A 16846-nucleotide genomic window follows, 5' to 3' on the forward strand; every position below is an offset into this window, starting at 1 on the left:
ATGCACTAGAAAGTTGGAGAGTGGGGTGTTTGCAAGTTTGTGGTTTTGCCCTGCTAGGTGGTAAATGGTGAAAGGGGCAAAGCAGTAGGTATATATGGCATGGTTGACCATAGTGTGTAGTAGTAGCTCAATAAGAAGAACATAGTGACTCAGTAAGACGAACATGAAGATATTTGTGGGATATGCAAGAGAAGTTTCAGTCAGTAGGATAGAGTGACTAGTTTTTTTTTTTAATAGAACCATATATATTTTTTAATTGAAGTATAATCAGTCTGCAATGTTGTGTCAATTTCTGTTGTACAGCATAATGTTTCAGTCATACATATATACACATACTCTTTTTCATATTCTTTTTCATTAGAGGTTACTACAGGATATTGAATATAGTTCCCTGTGCTATGTGTCAATGGAATAGAGTTACCAGTGGGTTTTGGACCATTAAGCCTATACCTAAGACTAAATAAAAATGCAAACTTAAAACAATTATCTAAACTTTGCATTACTTTATTTTCTCTTTTCTGGCTCACTTTTCAGTGAAAGCATTCCTTGAATGCATTAATATGAAAGTCTGTGTTGCTAAACAAAATACTGTTTATGAGTTAAAAGATCTAGTTTCTATCTGCTGATAGGTTGACAATGTTTCTATTGTAAATACAATTCTTGAACAAGAAAGTCATTATTAATATTCCATTATTAAAGCTAAAATGAGTTGGTTTTAGCTTCCATCACTTCTGTGTTAGGGGTATCACTCATTCAGTTCTATCTGATTTCCCCCTGGAATTAGCAGGAGACAGACTGAGATCAATGTGCTATGGGCCAAATGTTTGTGTCCCCTCAAAATTCAGGTGTTGAAACTTTTAATCCCCAGTAGGATGGTATTTGGAAGTGGAGCATTTGGGAGGTAATTAGGTCATGGGGGTGGAGTCCGTATGATAAAATTAGTGCCAGTATAAGATGAGACATATGCTCTCCATCATGAGAAGATACGAGACAGATCCTGCAAACCAGGAAGCAGGCCATTACAAGACAATAGATCTGTTGATGTCTTCCTCTTGGACTTCCTAGCTTCTAGAACAGTGAGAAATAAATGTCTGTTGTTTAAGTCACTCAGTCTATGGTAATTTGTTGTAGTAGCCCAAGCTGACTAAGACACCATGCTCATGAGTTTGGGGAAGAAGGAAGCAAATTCCCAAATATCTGGCTTCTGAATTAAGGGACTACTACACAGCCACTAATACCTCTTATATCTCTTAGGAGTAGCATTATCCTGTAAGTCTGTCTTTTCTTCTCTACTTTGAGTTGCATTATAAAAGGATTCCTTCTGTTCTTATACCTAGATAAGTTCTTGACCCAAGGAAAAGGGTGAGTATCTATCTGTTCATTTCTTTCCAGGAAAATTGCAACAGCCTTCTACCTACTCTTCCTGCTTCTCTGTGTAGCCTTCACCTCCAACTCCAGCCCACCCTCGTCATCAAAGCTAAAGCAATCTTCTCAGAGTATGTATTAGATCATCTCTCTTGCTTCTCTGCTCAGAAAACTCAAGGGTCTCCCACTGCAGTTAAAATAAAATCCTAGGTCATTAGAAATCCTTATTTGAGTTGGCCCTCAACTGCCTCTTCCAAATTCTTTCCTACCCATCTCTTACTTACCCACCAGGCTTCAGACACACTGGCAGACACACTGGGCCTTTTTCTGCTGACACAACCACCTTGCTCATTTCTCTTTTGAGGCTTTTACACTTGTTCTCTTCGGACTTCTCTCAGATGTTTTATGTTTTGCCTCCTCATTGTTTAGGTCCAGCTCAAATGCTACTCTTTTGAAAAAGTTTTCATACTACCAGATCTCAAGTACTTCTCATCTGCCCCATTTTTTCTATCATATTACCTTTTCCCCCTTCCTAACACTTACCACAAACCAAAATTGTCTTATGTGTGTGCTTACTGCCTGTCTTTATCCACTAAATGCAGCATCCTTGGAAGATGATACTGTGTCCATACCTGACAGTTCCTGGAACGCACTGAGTGTTCAATACATACATGTGACCTGCCTGAGAAAGGAGAGGGGAGGAAAAAACACCACCTTGTCTCACTTAGTTATGGATTGGCTTCACATCATTATGTACATCATAAGTCATAATTTATAATAAGGAAAAAAAAGAAGAGTAATATCACAAACAATTGAAGGAAGAGAATTTTTAGGTTTATTTTAGCTGGTTTTAAATTTTTAAGCTACTTTTTAATTTTAGGAAATTACAAAAGGTGAATTATTTGCAGAGATTACAGAGTCTGTCCTCCACACCACTGCATATGCACTGTGAGGAGAGCTATAGATGCCATACAGTCCTCTGCCCTCAAGGACCTCACATTATTCTTGCTGCAAAGGAATACAAACAAATGACAAAAGGACATGAAGAAATATTATATAAATAATTGCAACTTAAAAATCATTTTAAAATTCCTGACTGACTTTGGATTTGAATTCTACAAGGGAAAATTCACATGAGGGTTGCAACTTGTCAGAGAGACTGAAGAATGACTTTAAGGAAATAATTTTTCTTCTTAGTTTCTCGATCTCTATATTGAGACACTCGGTCTAGCTGAACCTCTGACATTCCCCTCCATTCCAAGATCATATGATTTTACAAGGTACACAAACTATCTCACATTGAAATAAAAAGTGAATATACATTATTTGTCTTATGTATTTTGGTTTAACAAAATGCATTTATAATATATAGAATGAAAAATAATTTATTTGGTAGATCCAGCATATGTTCTCATACCAACAAATATGTATTTCTTTAATTCTAAAAAATAAAGGTCTATTCTGAATACAATGGTAAGATACATCAGAACTAGGCTATTAATAAAAATATTACGGTCATCCTTTCTTTTTTTCTTCCTGTTTCCTAAATTAGTTAAATAGATCAATAAATAAATGGATAGTGCTTTAGATAAAACATTAATCAAGATATTTATGCATTTTTATATAAGAAAATGATTAGTATACCAACAGTCAAAAAAGATTTTGAAACAATAGATAAGAATATCCTGTAGTTGTCTTTATGTTCCATTCCAAGGTTACATTTCTTTCAGAGTCCAGTCTTGGAGGTAATCCAGTCACGATAAGCAGTCACCCGAGTGTAGACACCTGGTTTATTCTTTTTACCACATCCTTCACCCCAGCTTACTATTCCAACAAGGTGCCATATATTCCTAGAGTTGGGGTAAGCTAGTGGTCCACCAGAATCATTCTAGAAGAAAAGAGGGAAAAATGTTTCGTGTCTTGTCGAAGAATTTCCTTTTACCTCTCCTCTGGAGTTGCAATGCCCTGAGCATTGCAAACATCCACCCTCTGGGCTTAGAACTGTGGAACTCTTGGGTTTCTTCAAAACCCAGGGCAACTACCAACCAGAATACATTGCCTACAGCAGCTAAATATTGGATTGGAAAGACTAGGATTTGATTTTGTTAATTAGTCCAGCCTTAACTATGGAGAAAGTGCCTCAGCTGCTCCATGAGGAAGCCTCTGAAGAACGGATGTCACGTGCACGTGCTAAACGTCCTGCTGCATCTCTCCATAAGGAAGAGACAGCATTCTTGTCGGCAGGGTGCCCATAAAATAGAGCCAAACTTATTTTATCACCTTGTAAGTATGGATTCCTAGACTGAAAACTTCATGAGGGCAGGCATGGTGTTCACCACTGCATCCTCAGCATCTACGCTGGTATCTGGTACATTAATGAGAGTAATAAATATTTGCTTTCTGGATTGAAATAAGAAGTTACTCTGTGAAAATCATTAAGACAAAAATTTTTTTGTGTGGTGATAAAAACTACCACTGAATTAGTACTTTGGGAAAAAATGATTTGATAATATTTCTTGAGGTACCTGACAGGCATCAGCTTCTCCTGACATAAATCCAGCACACAGCATTGTATCAGTCACCAAGCCAGATAACGCATGTGGAGCATTGCAAACTTTGTTATCAATAATCTTCAGAAAGGCCTGCCGAAGTATTACTGGAAGAGGACCTAAAGGCAATAAATTCTGCAAATTATAGAGATCTTAACCTTGTTTGTTGATACAAAGAGCTTCTGTGGAATAAAGCCGATTCTTTGGTCACCAAGAGCCAGCCAGTCCCTGACTAGACTGGTTTCTTTCTGATGTTTATTATCTGGCTGCCGCATACATTATTCCAATTTTTCCAATTCTCATTCTCAGAGGTATTTCAGAAACTGAAAACAATACCATGCTTTTGGTCCCATCACTTTGTTTTCTTTTCAGTATATTTACTGATTGGTTAATTGTGTGAGAAAGTGATTGATTGATTGATTAAATATTATTCCTGTGAAGATATTACATATTTACAGAAAAACTCACCATTCATATAAAGTGTTCCCCATCCTGTAACTACAACGCTGTCATTTTCTGAGAGCTTCATTTTGGCTTCAGGAAGACAAATCGTACGAACGTATTTCGTAAAAGAGACTTCTTCAGCAAGCTGCACAAGGGCAATATCATCGTGAACCCCAGCCTTGCTATAATTTTCATGAAAAATAATATTTTGGACTTTCCTTGTCATATATGGTTTATTTACTACAGTTCCAAAGTTGACAGTCCAGTCTTCTGAATTATTTTTCCTGGAGGACACAATTCAATTAAAATTCACTCAGTTTGGGGTGTTCACAGAGGTTATTATCTTATAATTTTAAGGTATGAGGTTCCCAAACAATACTTATAAAGCACTTAAATTCTTATTTTTAAAAATTGTCTTTGACGTGGGGATGTTATAAATGCTGCAGTCACATAAAAATAGTGCTAAGGACTATTAGAGCTGTTAGCTTTCTACAAATCCTCCTGACCAGAGTCACTGATGTTTCCTGCTGCTTCAGCCCCGTCCAGTTTCTGAGCATTTGAGTTGGGTAGGGCTCACATGAGCAGCCCCAATGGAAGGGGTCCAGAATCACTGTTCTTTCCTACCATACACCCTGCACTCCTAGAACCTGTGGCAGTCTCCAGGCACTTCCATAAATTTTAAAATTGCAAATTATTTTAACACAGTCACATTACATTTACCAAGTCAATGCCTCTTGGCTTCTAATTTAGATTTTCTGACCAGTTTCTCCAGTTCCCCTGAGATTCTTTCTCAGTTAGGACCTAACATCCTATCTAACCATTTTTACCTTCCTCAAAATGTCAGGTATTGGCGGTTTTTTTGGTGGTTTTTTTTTTAAGGGTTTCAAGACCTTCCTATAACTGTGACACTGTTCAATCTTTCTCCCATTTTAAAATCTTCAGTGACTCCACATACTCAATAGCTGTGTTTTTCCAGTAAGTTAGCATCTTGTCATTTAGAAGTATTCCCGATCCCAGATATAACTACATTTTCTAAGCATATTTTCTAATGTTTCCTTTTACAAATCCTCTAAGATTCAAATTATTCTCTTTGCTTGCTGTCCACAGAATACAACTTGTGTTGTTTCATGTCAACACATTTGAAGAAGGCTATTTTCCCAACTCGAAATGCTTATTATCCTTTCTCATCTACTCACCCTATCAATCAAGTCTTTCATCTTTAGAGTCTGGATCAAATCTTACAACTGCATACCTCAGCTAGATATGTTCTCTCTTGTCATCAGGTTTCCATCAAACTTAGTACCTGTGTTGTACATACACCATGCCACCTTCTACTTTTAATACATCACATTTAAATTTCTTCAAATAGATTGTAACCCCCCAGAGGACAAGACAAATAAGCACCTTGTAACTGGAGTCAGACATACCTGTATTCACATTCAATTTCTGTTATTTAAGAGCTGTATGATCTTGGTCAAGTTACATCACCATTTCTGAACCCTAGATTTCCTCATCTTTAAATAGGTTAAATTATACCTTCCATATGGAATTACTATTATGATTAAATAAAATGATGTAAGTAAAGCACTTAACATTGGGCTAAAGCAGCTTTTTAGAAAATGTTAATTTGCTTCCATTCACTTTTCCCCCCTTCCAAATTTAAATTTCTTTGCTGCCCTTCAATTATACAAGTATTTGTAAATTTCATATGGCTTGGCAAACTTCACACATTCAAGTTAACCCCCACAGACTATCCGAAATAGGCCTGCACCTAGACTCCTACATTTAGTGAAACTCTCAAACTTACTTAGCAAAGCAGTGAGCTGCAGATAGGAGCCACCTGCTGCTGATCAGAGAGGCACCACAGTAGTGCTGGCCCTTCCATTGCATGCTTGCCTGCCACGGCCAGGCCCCACCCACGGCTTTTTTCCCATTCACAATTCGATTGCCAGATGTAATACTGTTGGCCAGTTGTCTCCCACAACCTAAAGAAAAGATTTATTTATACAAGAGCAGGTATCTGTGATTATGCTTTATAAGAAGTATTTTTAAAACATTACTTGAAACCCTTCAGTGATTGTTCAGCACCTCCTAACAATGCTGTCTCTTTCCTGTAATGTATTCATATCATGGTAGTCCACTCTATCTTCGTTTGGGTGATGTTTACTTTTCCTCTTTTTCAGTCTTAAACGTCTTTCACTTACTGAGTTACATTGTATCTGTCTTATAATTTTACTCTCCCCAAATAGATTGCAAAGTTCTTGAAGGTAGAAACTTTGCTTCATTAATGTCTGTATGTTGCATAGCATGTACAGTGCTGTCTGTAAAGCCCCATGTGGATAATAGATATTCCAGAAATATCCACTGATTGAATGAATGCATGGATGTACCATGTTGTGGGCCCCATGATACTTTAAAGAGAATTTGTTTAAAAGGTACAGAACTGTTTTTTACCTTATAATAGACGTATTTTTCTATAGCCTAGTTTTGCATTTTCTTATTATCCTAAGTTGTCCTTTTTCCTTCCCTTTTTTTTATATATTAACTAATTCAAACAAGATATTTTTCATGATTCCATTCTTTGCAAACAGTTGTCATTTCACCCTTTTGGACAACCACTTACAAATGGTCAGTGTTTTTTAAAAAGGAATTCCCAATAAATATCTAGTATATCCAATAATTTTGAAAAACTACTATAGATTTCCACCTGAGGTGCTTCTAGATACTTTCTAGAAAAATGATAGAAAACTGTTTGTGAGTGTATTAAATTTATAATAAAGTTTCTAAACTTACAGTTGTTTGTAAGCATTTCAGCATGAGCCTTGCTGATTTCTGAAATTAAAAAAAAATAAAGTTGATAAAATATCATCATGCAATTCTCTTCAACCCAAGGACTAGATTTCCTAACCTAATTACAGCCAACATTTAACTATTCAGGCTAGTTCGTGTATTGCTTATCAACCCCTCTCACTCTTACTTGTTATATTCTGGCCATCTCTCCACATCTTTACCAGGTAGTACAGGAAAAGGAAATAAAAAAGCAAAGCTCTCAGTTTTATGATAGTTGAAGTAAAATATTTAGTGAAGTAAGAAGCTTATACTCTTACTAAAAGAGGCACTGGGCATAATCTTTGGATTTCTTTCCCTTAGATAATTCTCATTACTCTGAAATACTCAGAGTTATCTATATTTTAAAGGAAAAAAATCCAACTAAAATTACATTGGGCCTATCCTACTCTTTGCAAGTCATCTCATTACTAAGACTGAATTATGAAATTTTGAGAATTTAACTTAAATTCAAGTCTCTTTTCCACTGGGAAGAGACTTTAGAGAGAAAGAGAAGAGAGAACTAAAAAAGAACACATCAGAAAGTGCTAACTCTTAAATCTCGGGGATACAGAGGGGCAGTAACTGGTACAGTCTTCTTTCCCAACAACTACTCACGAAGGAATTGTATTGCTTCTTTCAGAAGCTCTGCCTCAGACTCACTTGTCATGAGTGGCCCATTGGTGACAGGGTCTGTGTTCTGAGGCAAAGGACCTGTGACTGGCAGCTGGCAGCCATTATAGCTTTCAAGGACACTAGGATCAATTGTCAGTCTGGAAGAACCACAAAACTGGGCTCTGGAACCACAAGCTTAGACCACCTAAATAGACCTTTTAACAATCCAAGTTAGAGTTTCAGGACAAATGCAGGACCTTCAAGATGCTTACAAACGTTACTTTCTGCACTGAGACAAAATTCTGTCATTTTCTTCTCTTGTTTTCTGGGGAATTATTTCAGACAAGTTTTTCTTTAGTAGGATTACTTCCATTCTTCTACAAGAATCAATAAGAGCTCTCTGTCCTCAATTTCACACTTACTCCTACAATCTTCAGCTCAATGATCAAGAAAACACTTAAGTCTGTTTCCTATAATGAGATCCTGACAAAAGTAGAAGGTAGGGAGAATAATGCTTCAATTACTACCTTTCACCCCCTTTTCCATCCATAATACCCAACCCTCCCAAACTCACAAGCATATCTGTGGTTCAACACTCCTTCCTATCACTGTTCAGACAAAGATTCCATAGCACTACCCTTTCCACTATCAACTCAATGGTAGGAGTGCCAGAGTTTGGAAAGACTATTTTTTCCTAAGTAAATTTTTTCCTAAGTACATTTTTTCTGGTACTTTTTTTTTTAATAGTCTAGATACTTAAGTAGTAGAAAATAATTAAAATAGTTGAAATACCTATAAATTTAAGGGAGGTGGGAACTGCATTCCAGGATGCCATGTTGTCTTTCAATATCTGATGTAAGATAGCTTCTATTTCAGGCTTCATGCTATTCTTCTTTGCTGGAGGAAACTTGAATGTCAGCTGTAACTGTACACTGGAACCACTGGGATTAGGACTGGACAAAACAGAAATGTTCTCATGTGCTACTTCCTGATTTTTTAGATGTCTTATGAACATACTGAATTTCCCACATTGTAATTATTATATTGCCTTTACATATATTAAAAAACAATACACAGATATTGTCCCAGTATATATAAAGTTCAAGGATCCTTAAAAATCTTCTAATTGGTTTAGAGGTATTGTTTGTGAAAGAGGATGTGAACGTTAGAAATCAGAATATTTCAAACATGTATGAGAAACTGAGTACTGGCCAACAAATAATTGGCTTGAAATTTCATTATAATACAGTAAAAAAAAAATAGTGTTTTGTACAGATGTTTTCTTAATTTTAGAGGAAGAGATAAATAAGAACTTAAATGCAGGGCTGGGAAGCATTCAAAAGATAAATTCTAGCATATATTCAAGAGCCAGAACTAAGCTTCTTCCCGTAGTTTCTTATGAGTGTCCACCCCAATGGATCTATACAATGAGAAGGCTCAGAAAGATAATTCTAAGCATAAGAATATCTCCGTTATCTGTATATTCAGTACATTATTTTTATTGATCAGGAGAGACAATTAATTCATTTTGGAAGACTGTCAATGCAAAAGCTATATTAATCACAATTTTTAAGAAACCACAGCTCTATTTTCAAATAATTAGGATCAATTGAAGGGCCTTCAGACGTTTTTGTCTGTCTGGAGGTAAGTAGGTTGGTTGGTTGTCTAGCTGGATTTTTTTTTTAGTTTTAAGGAATTCAGACTTCTCCAGAATAGATACTGACAGTTGCTAAATTACAAATGCTCTCTCCCTTAATCACTTATCCCCTATGCTCCGTGATACCTGCCTCCCCGCATCTCTCACCACCACCATTACCACTGTCAGGCACACTTACAATACATATTTAGACAAATGTTATCGTAAAGATTCACTTTTCTCCACAGTCATTACAGTGATGGTGATTATTAAAGAGACCGAAGGAGGATTATTTTAAGAAAGATACGGCCAGACGAGTATGAATGGGAAAAGAGGTGGCTAGTAGATGGATAGCAAGACAATCTTTATTTTCCGTAGAGTTACAATTGTCTTTTAAATTATCTTTTATCATAGAAGTCAGTTAGAACTGACTGCCACCAACAACCTTACAATTCCCCTTCAAGTACCGAGATTACAGATTTGTACAGAACACTTCCTACCCTGAACAGAAATTTGTTAGATACAGTGATATTTTAATTTATGGGGAGTCCTTCCTTCCTTCCTTCCTTTTTTCCCTTCCCTTCCCTTCCTTCCTTCTTCCTTCCCTCCCTCCCTCTCTTCCTTCTCTCCTTCTCTCTTCCTCTCTCTCCCTCTCTCTTTCTGTTTTTCATCACTGTTGTTACTTAAAACCAGGACTAATGTGACATATTACCTACATCTTCTTCCATATAATCTTGAATGAATTTATACTTACAGAAGTTTCATGACCTGAGAGTTGATATATTCTTTGTATACCCTAGAATTCTGAAATGTGGTAGATATCTGTCAAGAGAAAAAACCAAAAAAGCCATGATGTATGTTTCAATCAAATTTATAATAAAGTTAATAAAAAAGATCTCTTACTTACTTTAGTCTCAATATCTTTGCTCAGATTTGTGCTGGCTTCTGAAACTGCTTTTTCACAACTGTCATTATATGTGACTCCAGAAATATGAAAATTACCTTGGTAATAGTAAATCTTTCCTGTGAAATAAAGAAATATTCAGAAAATTTTAAAACAGGAAACGGCTTCAAGCCCCTCTGTATCTTTATCTCAAAATTAAATTTCAATAGATGTACTCAGTTAGGGCAATTAGTTTACTACCACTGAATGAGATATTCCCCTAGCTGTCATCCAACTCAAGTTACTCTATTAACAAAGATTGTATTAGCTCCTAAGCCAAAATCCTAGAGCAAAAGGGTTCATCTTTCAAAATGATTTCAAACAACCTTTGCAAGTTTGAATGTCCATTTTTACTTCACAAGAAGCCTGGTTCAACTAATTTAACTTTAGGTAATACAAGCTTGTCTAGTCTTATATCTGAAATGATAGATGGTTGAACATGTAGAGAAATTCAGGGGTGACTTATCATTCCACACACTTCCTACTCAAGCCAGGATGCCTGTAGTTCTCTCTTTTGCATTACTCCTTTCCACTAAGTCATTGTTTCTCCAGAAGAAGGGATCTATTAAAATGCAAACTATATTTTGGAAGGTTAACTAATTAGGCTACTGGTCCCCACTAACATATTGACAGAACTTCTTCACGGGGGCTTAATATGGAAAACTCAGAACTATCCTTAAGGAAATGATGTGAAGAATGTTATTTTTTAATGAGCAGAGACAAAAAGAGGCTAGAAGGATTCAGACTATGGAGAGTTCATGGATAGACATGCCAAGCAAGAGTCTGAGTGTCTACTACACTCATGAAGGACAAGTTTTGAAATTTGAAATTAAGATGATTATGGAGAAACAAAGGAGAAGCTAGGTTGAAAGAAAACTTGAATTGTCACTGAATCAAGCAAAATGTGTCCATATGACATTATTGTATAGGGTGATATATTTCAGAGGAATAAAACAAAAATCATGATAAAGTAGAATAATACACTTGAAGTATTAAAATGTGGGTTTGTGTTCAGCTATGTGACTTAAATCCTGTGATATCAAGCAAATCACTTGAGTTGCCTGAACCTCAGTTTCCTGCGTGTGAGACTAGGGATAGTAGTAAAACCTGCTCTCTCAAGTTCAAAGGATTATTGTGAGGATCAAGTGGAAGAGTAGGTAACAAATTTGTTTAAAAACCTTAAACAGTTACACAAATTTTAGAATTAATTTTTCTGAAAAGTAAAAATAAACTGGAAAACCAAACTTTCTGAATGTAGGTTTAATAAAAGATATTAAAAATAAGATCAAGTTAGTATGAACATTCAGCCATTTAACCATTCTTGACTGTCCACTATTAGAAGAACCATTAGTGGATTATCCATTCTTACTTATCAATTATATCTTTAATAATCAATATTAGAAATGAGCCAAGAAGAGTAGGGATCTCCAAAGCTTGAGGTATATTTACTAAAAATGTACAGCTTAACTGCAAACCTACTATATAAGCTCCTTTATTGACAACAAATATTGGCACCAAAGTATTGAATTTTTCAGTCTTGCCCATACTCCCATAGTTGGTGATACAACTTACAGAGAGGATCAAGGAAATACAGAATTCAGAAAAATTTATAAACTTTGGTGTCAAATTATATAAAATTATTATGTTGAAATAAAATAGTAGTGACAAAGTTTCCATAAGGAAATTTAATATTCATATTGTTTCTTACCAATTTCTAAGAGTTAAAAGAGATTTAGTGGTAAGGGTGAAAATTGAGTAGTCAATACTGACCAACTGCCAGAAAATGAACAATGAGACCAATAGTTATTCCCAAGATTGCCATCGTTCCAAGGAAGATAAGGATTGTCATCCAAAGTGGCCAAGATCTTCTCTGGGAAAATACGTTGTACCTACCAAAGGAGGAAAACGGCTCAAATCAGATGATAGATATTCTAAATCTACCTGTTTCTCCTCCAACTCATACAACACAGTTTATAACTTATGCATTAGGTCTTTATGTTAGTTTAAAACACAGATGCCTTAACTGTCTCAGTGAGGATGGACATTACTGTTCGTCCATTTAGCAAGTCATCTTTGAGTACTGTGTTACAACAGTGAGTAAAATAGCATGGTTTGTGTTCTTACGTTGATAAGGAGAAGTTGGTTTGCTTTTTTATTTATCTAAAGCAAGTTATAAAACATTACATGTGGTCTGGTTGTATCTTTGTAAACTAAAGCCACATCAGATGTGTGGACATATATAGATTTATAAACACAAATATATAACATCATTTATATGTTTAATTGTGTAGGGAAACATCATGATGTCAAAAGCAACTTTCCCATATTATAAGATTATGGGTAGACTTTTTGTCATTTTTGTTTACTTTATTCTTAACTATGTTTTCTGATGTTTCTATAATAAATATAGATTATTTGTAAAATATAATTTAACAGACAGGTAAGATTCATCATCAAAACCAATCAATTAGATGAAAAATAATCAGAAAACATTGTGACTTGGCATCATACAAATAGAGAGGTCTAGGGTTACAGTTAGGCCATATGGCCACCCTTAGTCTAATTTTATAAAGTTTGGACATTGTTTATTCTTTATAGCTTGAAAGATATGATGTCATGAAATTGTCCATTTGGACGAAGACCTGTAACACACAAAAAACAAAATCTGATTTCAAGTTTCAAAATAGCCTCAGCTGTTTCTTCAATCTCTTTGTATTCTGCATCACCCTAAACAAAACTTGCAAAACAGAAGAGTTTGTAATCAGTGGGTACATTTAGCAAATCATATATTCCCTGTGAGCAGGAGAACCTTTTTGTTCTAATCTTTCTAGGACTAACTGATTTTTAGGTAGAGAAGGTCCTTTAAAAATAAATGAGTACCTTATGCCACACCTGTACAACTCCACCCAGTTTTGTTTCCTCTCTGTTCTCTATTCTTAATCCTAACTCTTCCTTGTATGCTTTTATACTAGAATTCAGTTGTTTAATCTCATCCTCAGAGCAAAACATCTATTTAGGCATGGTATTTCTTATACTAGATAAATCACAGTTTAAAAGGAGTATACAGTTAAGGTAATTAATAATGATATTTATAACCTTATTAATATCCAATAATCTGTGTCTTCTAATGAGTAGAAAAGTTCACTGTGATAGCAAAGTCTGAAATTTGTTTTGGATTAGTCAGTTGTAATGTAGTCTGGTAGCTCAGTCTTTCTGAGACATGAAAGTTTGAAAGACTCACACAGGTAGCCTAAATTATGTACATGGCACATAAAGTAGCTGAGACAGTTTCTATGCAAGTAATCACTATATTCAGCTTATAAAATGTTTATCGTTGAAAGCCCATTTTAGGTGTTCTTGGAAGTTCTAAAGAATACATATAGTTGACTGCAGCACTGATAAGCTTTTCCCTTTCATTATGGATTTCTTTCAGTCATAAGCATAATTAGTCCCCCAAAACACACACACACATGAAAACAAAAACAATTCAGCAGTAGTAAACAATCCTATTTTTTAAAAAAAGAACAAAAGCAGAGTCTACAGAAAGAAAATCATTTGAAAACCTTTTAAATTTTGAGGCCCCTTGTATTTTGCCAGGTGCTAATTTAGAATCTGTGTTGTAAAGTACATTATTCCAAAATCTATGTACTAGAGAACAAAAATAATAGTTCTTATGGGTGGATATAAAAAGTAAGCAAAATTTTGCTAAAATTCGTTTCCCCCCCCCAAATTTCTGAAAATTTCCCAGAGACTAAATACAGGGCCTTTAGGCCTCAGAAACAATTGCATGGGCCCAGAAATAACAATCTAAATTATAAAAAGCAACCAATTAACAAAAAACTAGAGGATACGCTATAGCAGCTTGTTAGCTTTTATAGACTTACTCTCCCAATTAAAATCCCATTTACCTGGACATAGTATTTTGATAGTTGTGGTGGTGCCACTGGCAATGGTAGTGATGATGATGATGACAGTGGTGACAGTGATAATGATAATAAGGATCTTCTGGTGTAGCTTTTAAGATGATCAGTGTTTCATAGGTTTATGTGCTACATCCAGTGTTGGTTTGTTTTTTGGGCTGGGTGAAATATGGAGAACAAATAAGATGAAACTTGTCTGACTAATGTTAATGACTGTCATATTTCTATTGTTTCAAGATAGGAGTCATCCAGGGAATGACAAACTTCCTTGACTTGGCTATTTTGAAAAAAATAATTGCCAAGTCTTGGATTTGTCACCTAAAGCTACACCCCAAAAACAGCTTTGTGGTAAGTCGGGATAATCCTAACTCTGTGTTCGGTCAATTCCATCATTCTGGCTTCTTCTTCCTTAACTGAAACCAGCTGTAACTAGGTAGAAATTTCTGACAAAAGACTTTTCACAGGGTACCAATTTTAATATAACTAATATTGCCATCATTTTGCTTAACTTTTTAGCACCCCTATGCCACCTGGACTGAATGACCAATGCCCTCTGGCAAGAAACTGTATGTTTGTAAATCTCAGGCAATATAGTCCTTTCCTTTCATAAACTGACCCTAATACAGTTTTTCCCAGTTTTTGGTCACTCTCTGCTGCCTTCATATGGCTGGTTTTTATGTTTTTTCCAAACTTTGTAATTATTAACTCTAAGAGAGCTTGATATAAGACTACCATTGCTGGAAGTGGAACTAATTATTGGTGATTTTTTAAAAAAAGATTTTCTTAATTTTAGTTTAAAAATTGTCAATATTTCCTTTTAAGGTTAGTATTTTGTGAGTATATGTGTGCAATTCATTTAAGAAATCTTTGCCTTTCATAAATATATACTTCCATGTTTTCTTCTAAAACCTTTAATGTTTCTTCACTGTCTGCACTTAGGTCAACAATTCACATTGCATTTATTTGTGTGTGCATTATGAAGTAGGAGTAAAAGATGCATCTTTTCCCATATGACTATTAATTGACCCTGTACATCTTATTGAAATCATAAACATGCAATCTTTATCCACCGCCCTTCAATGCCACCTTTCTTATAAATCAAGTATAAATCAAGTGTGGATCTCGTTCTGAACTTCTTTTATTGTTTCTTTGATTTATTTTTCTATTACTGTGCCATATCACACTACTTTGATTATTGAAGTTATAGAATGTATGCCAACTCAAAGAAAAACACGCATTATAAGAGTTGTGAATTCAGAGTCTTACTATAGCCTGGTGGACAGCCATTCAGTTAGCTCTGAGGAAAAGGCTCCAAAGAGGTAGGGGAAAAACCAAATTAAATATGATTACCAGATTAAATCTCGGTAAAAGATTACTGCTAGTCACAAAGAACAGATATCCCAAGTCAGTGATTTTAGTGCTTTTCTGTAAAATGGAAAATGCAAAAATCCAAGGTCATTGAAATTCTTCCTGAGATGTTTATCTATTTAAGGAGCATACTTGTCCAAAGCACGGAGGGCCTTACTCATTATGCTGTCCTCTTAATTTCATCTCACAGTGCAGTAGGTCAGTGAATATAGTGGGTTGTGACTTAATCCTTGTAGAACTTGGTGGTGAGCAACACCTTGAGTTTCTCTGTTTACACTTGATGTCTGGTATGTAAGCCCATATTTATTTTCCTTTGTCAAAATTGTCTTTGCTATTTTTAGTCCATTACATTTCCTTATAAATTTTAACATCATCTGATTAATTTCCAAAAAAGAATTTCTAGACTTTTGTTGGTATAGTATCGAATCTATAGATCTTTTGGGGAAGAACTGACTTCTTAAAATATTGAAGTTTCTAATCCATGAACTTGGTACCTTCTTTGTTTTATTTAGATTTTCTTTAATTTCTCTCAGTAGTGTTTATTAAGTATCTGAATAGAAGTCTTGTACATGTTCTCCTAGAATCAGTCTTATATATTTGACTTACTGAATCCTACTGTAAATGTCATTATCGTTTACATTTCATGTCATATTTATTGCTGACATATATAAATACAATTGACTTTTATATATTGACCTTGAATTGAGAAAACTTGATTCATCTATTAATTTCATTTTTTTCTATTTGTGTATTCTTTTGGGTTTTTAACATACACTTCCATCTGCAAATAAGAACAGTATTATTACTTCTTTTCTATTGCTTATATTTTTATTTTGTTTTGGTTGTAGTTGATTTATTGATTACTTCTAGCTTAAGTCATAGAATTCTAGTAAACTGTTGAATAGAGTTGGTGATAGCTGGAGTCCTTCTCTTTTTCCTAATTTCAGGGAAAGGTGTTTGGTACTTCACAATTAAATAGGATGTTTGCTATCATTTTATCAGATTAAGGAATTTTCTTTTGTTTTTAGTTTGCTAATTTTTACAAAAATGGATTTTTAATTAGCCAATGCTTTTTTTGGCATCTACTGAGATAATCATATCCTTTTTCTACCTTTATTTGATCAATATTGTGAATTACATTGATTTGTATTTAAATGTTAAACTGATCTTGTATTTCTAC

At 34.9% G+C, this 16846-nt stretch overlaps 1 protein-coding gene across 1 annotated transcript; it reads right to left on the reverse strand.

Moving 5' to 3' along the window:
* Window positions 1–2177: 2177 nt before the first annotated feature.
* On the reverse strand, window positions 2178–14436 carry LOC105078892 (transmembrane protease serine 11B-like). Its single transcript, XM_010967549.3, has 10 exons — window positions 14287–14436; window positions 12149–12267; window positions 10343–10458; window positions 10190–10257; window positions 8592–8752; window positions 7152–7190; window positions 6166–6343; window positions 4383–4642; window positions 3891–4033; window positions 2178–3253 (listed from the first exon to the last, which is right to left on the reverse strand). The coding sequence occupies exons 1-10, from the start codon at window positions 14292–14294 to the stop codon at window positions 3092–3094; spliced, it is 1254 nt and encodes a 417-aa protein (XP_010965851.2). The 5' UTR covers window positions 14295–14436; the 3' UTR covers window positions 2178–3091.
* Window positions 14437–16846: the final 2410 nt, after the last annotated feature.

The sequence above is a fragment of the Camelus bactrianus genome, chromosome 2, assembly GCF_048773025.1.
Source record: "Camelus bactrianus isolate YW-2024 breed Bactrian camel chromosome 2, ASM4877302v1, whole genome shotgun sequence".
Classification (NCBI taxonomy): Eukaryota; Metazoa; Chordata; class Mammalia; order Artiodactyla; family Camelidae; genus Camelus; species Camelus bactrianus.

What these genes read in the sequence shown, in the direction of transcription:
- LOC105078892 (XM_010967549.3), bottom strand. An exon ending in GCAAAGATATTGAGACTAAA is followed by an intron (nt 10,258 to 10,342) that starts GTAAGTAAGAGA and finishes TTCTCTTGACAG; the next exon opens with ATATCTACCACATTTCAGAA. An exon ending in CACCTCCCTTAAATTTATAG is followed by an intron (nt 7,191 to 8,591) that starts GTATTTCAACTA and finishes TTTTAATTTCAG; the next exon opens with AAATCAGCAAGGCTCATGCT.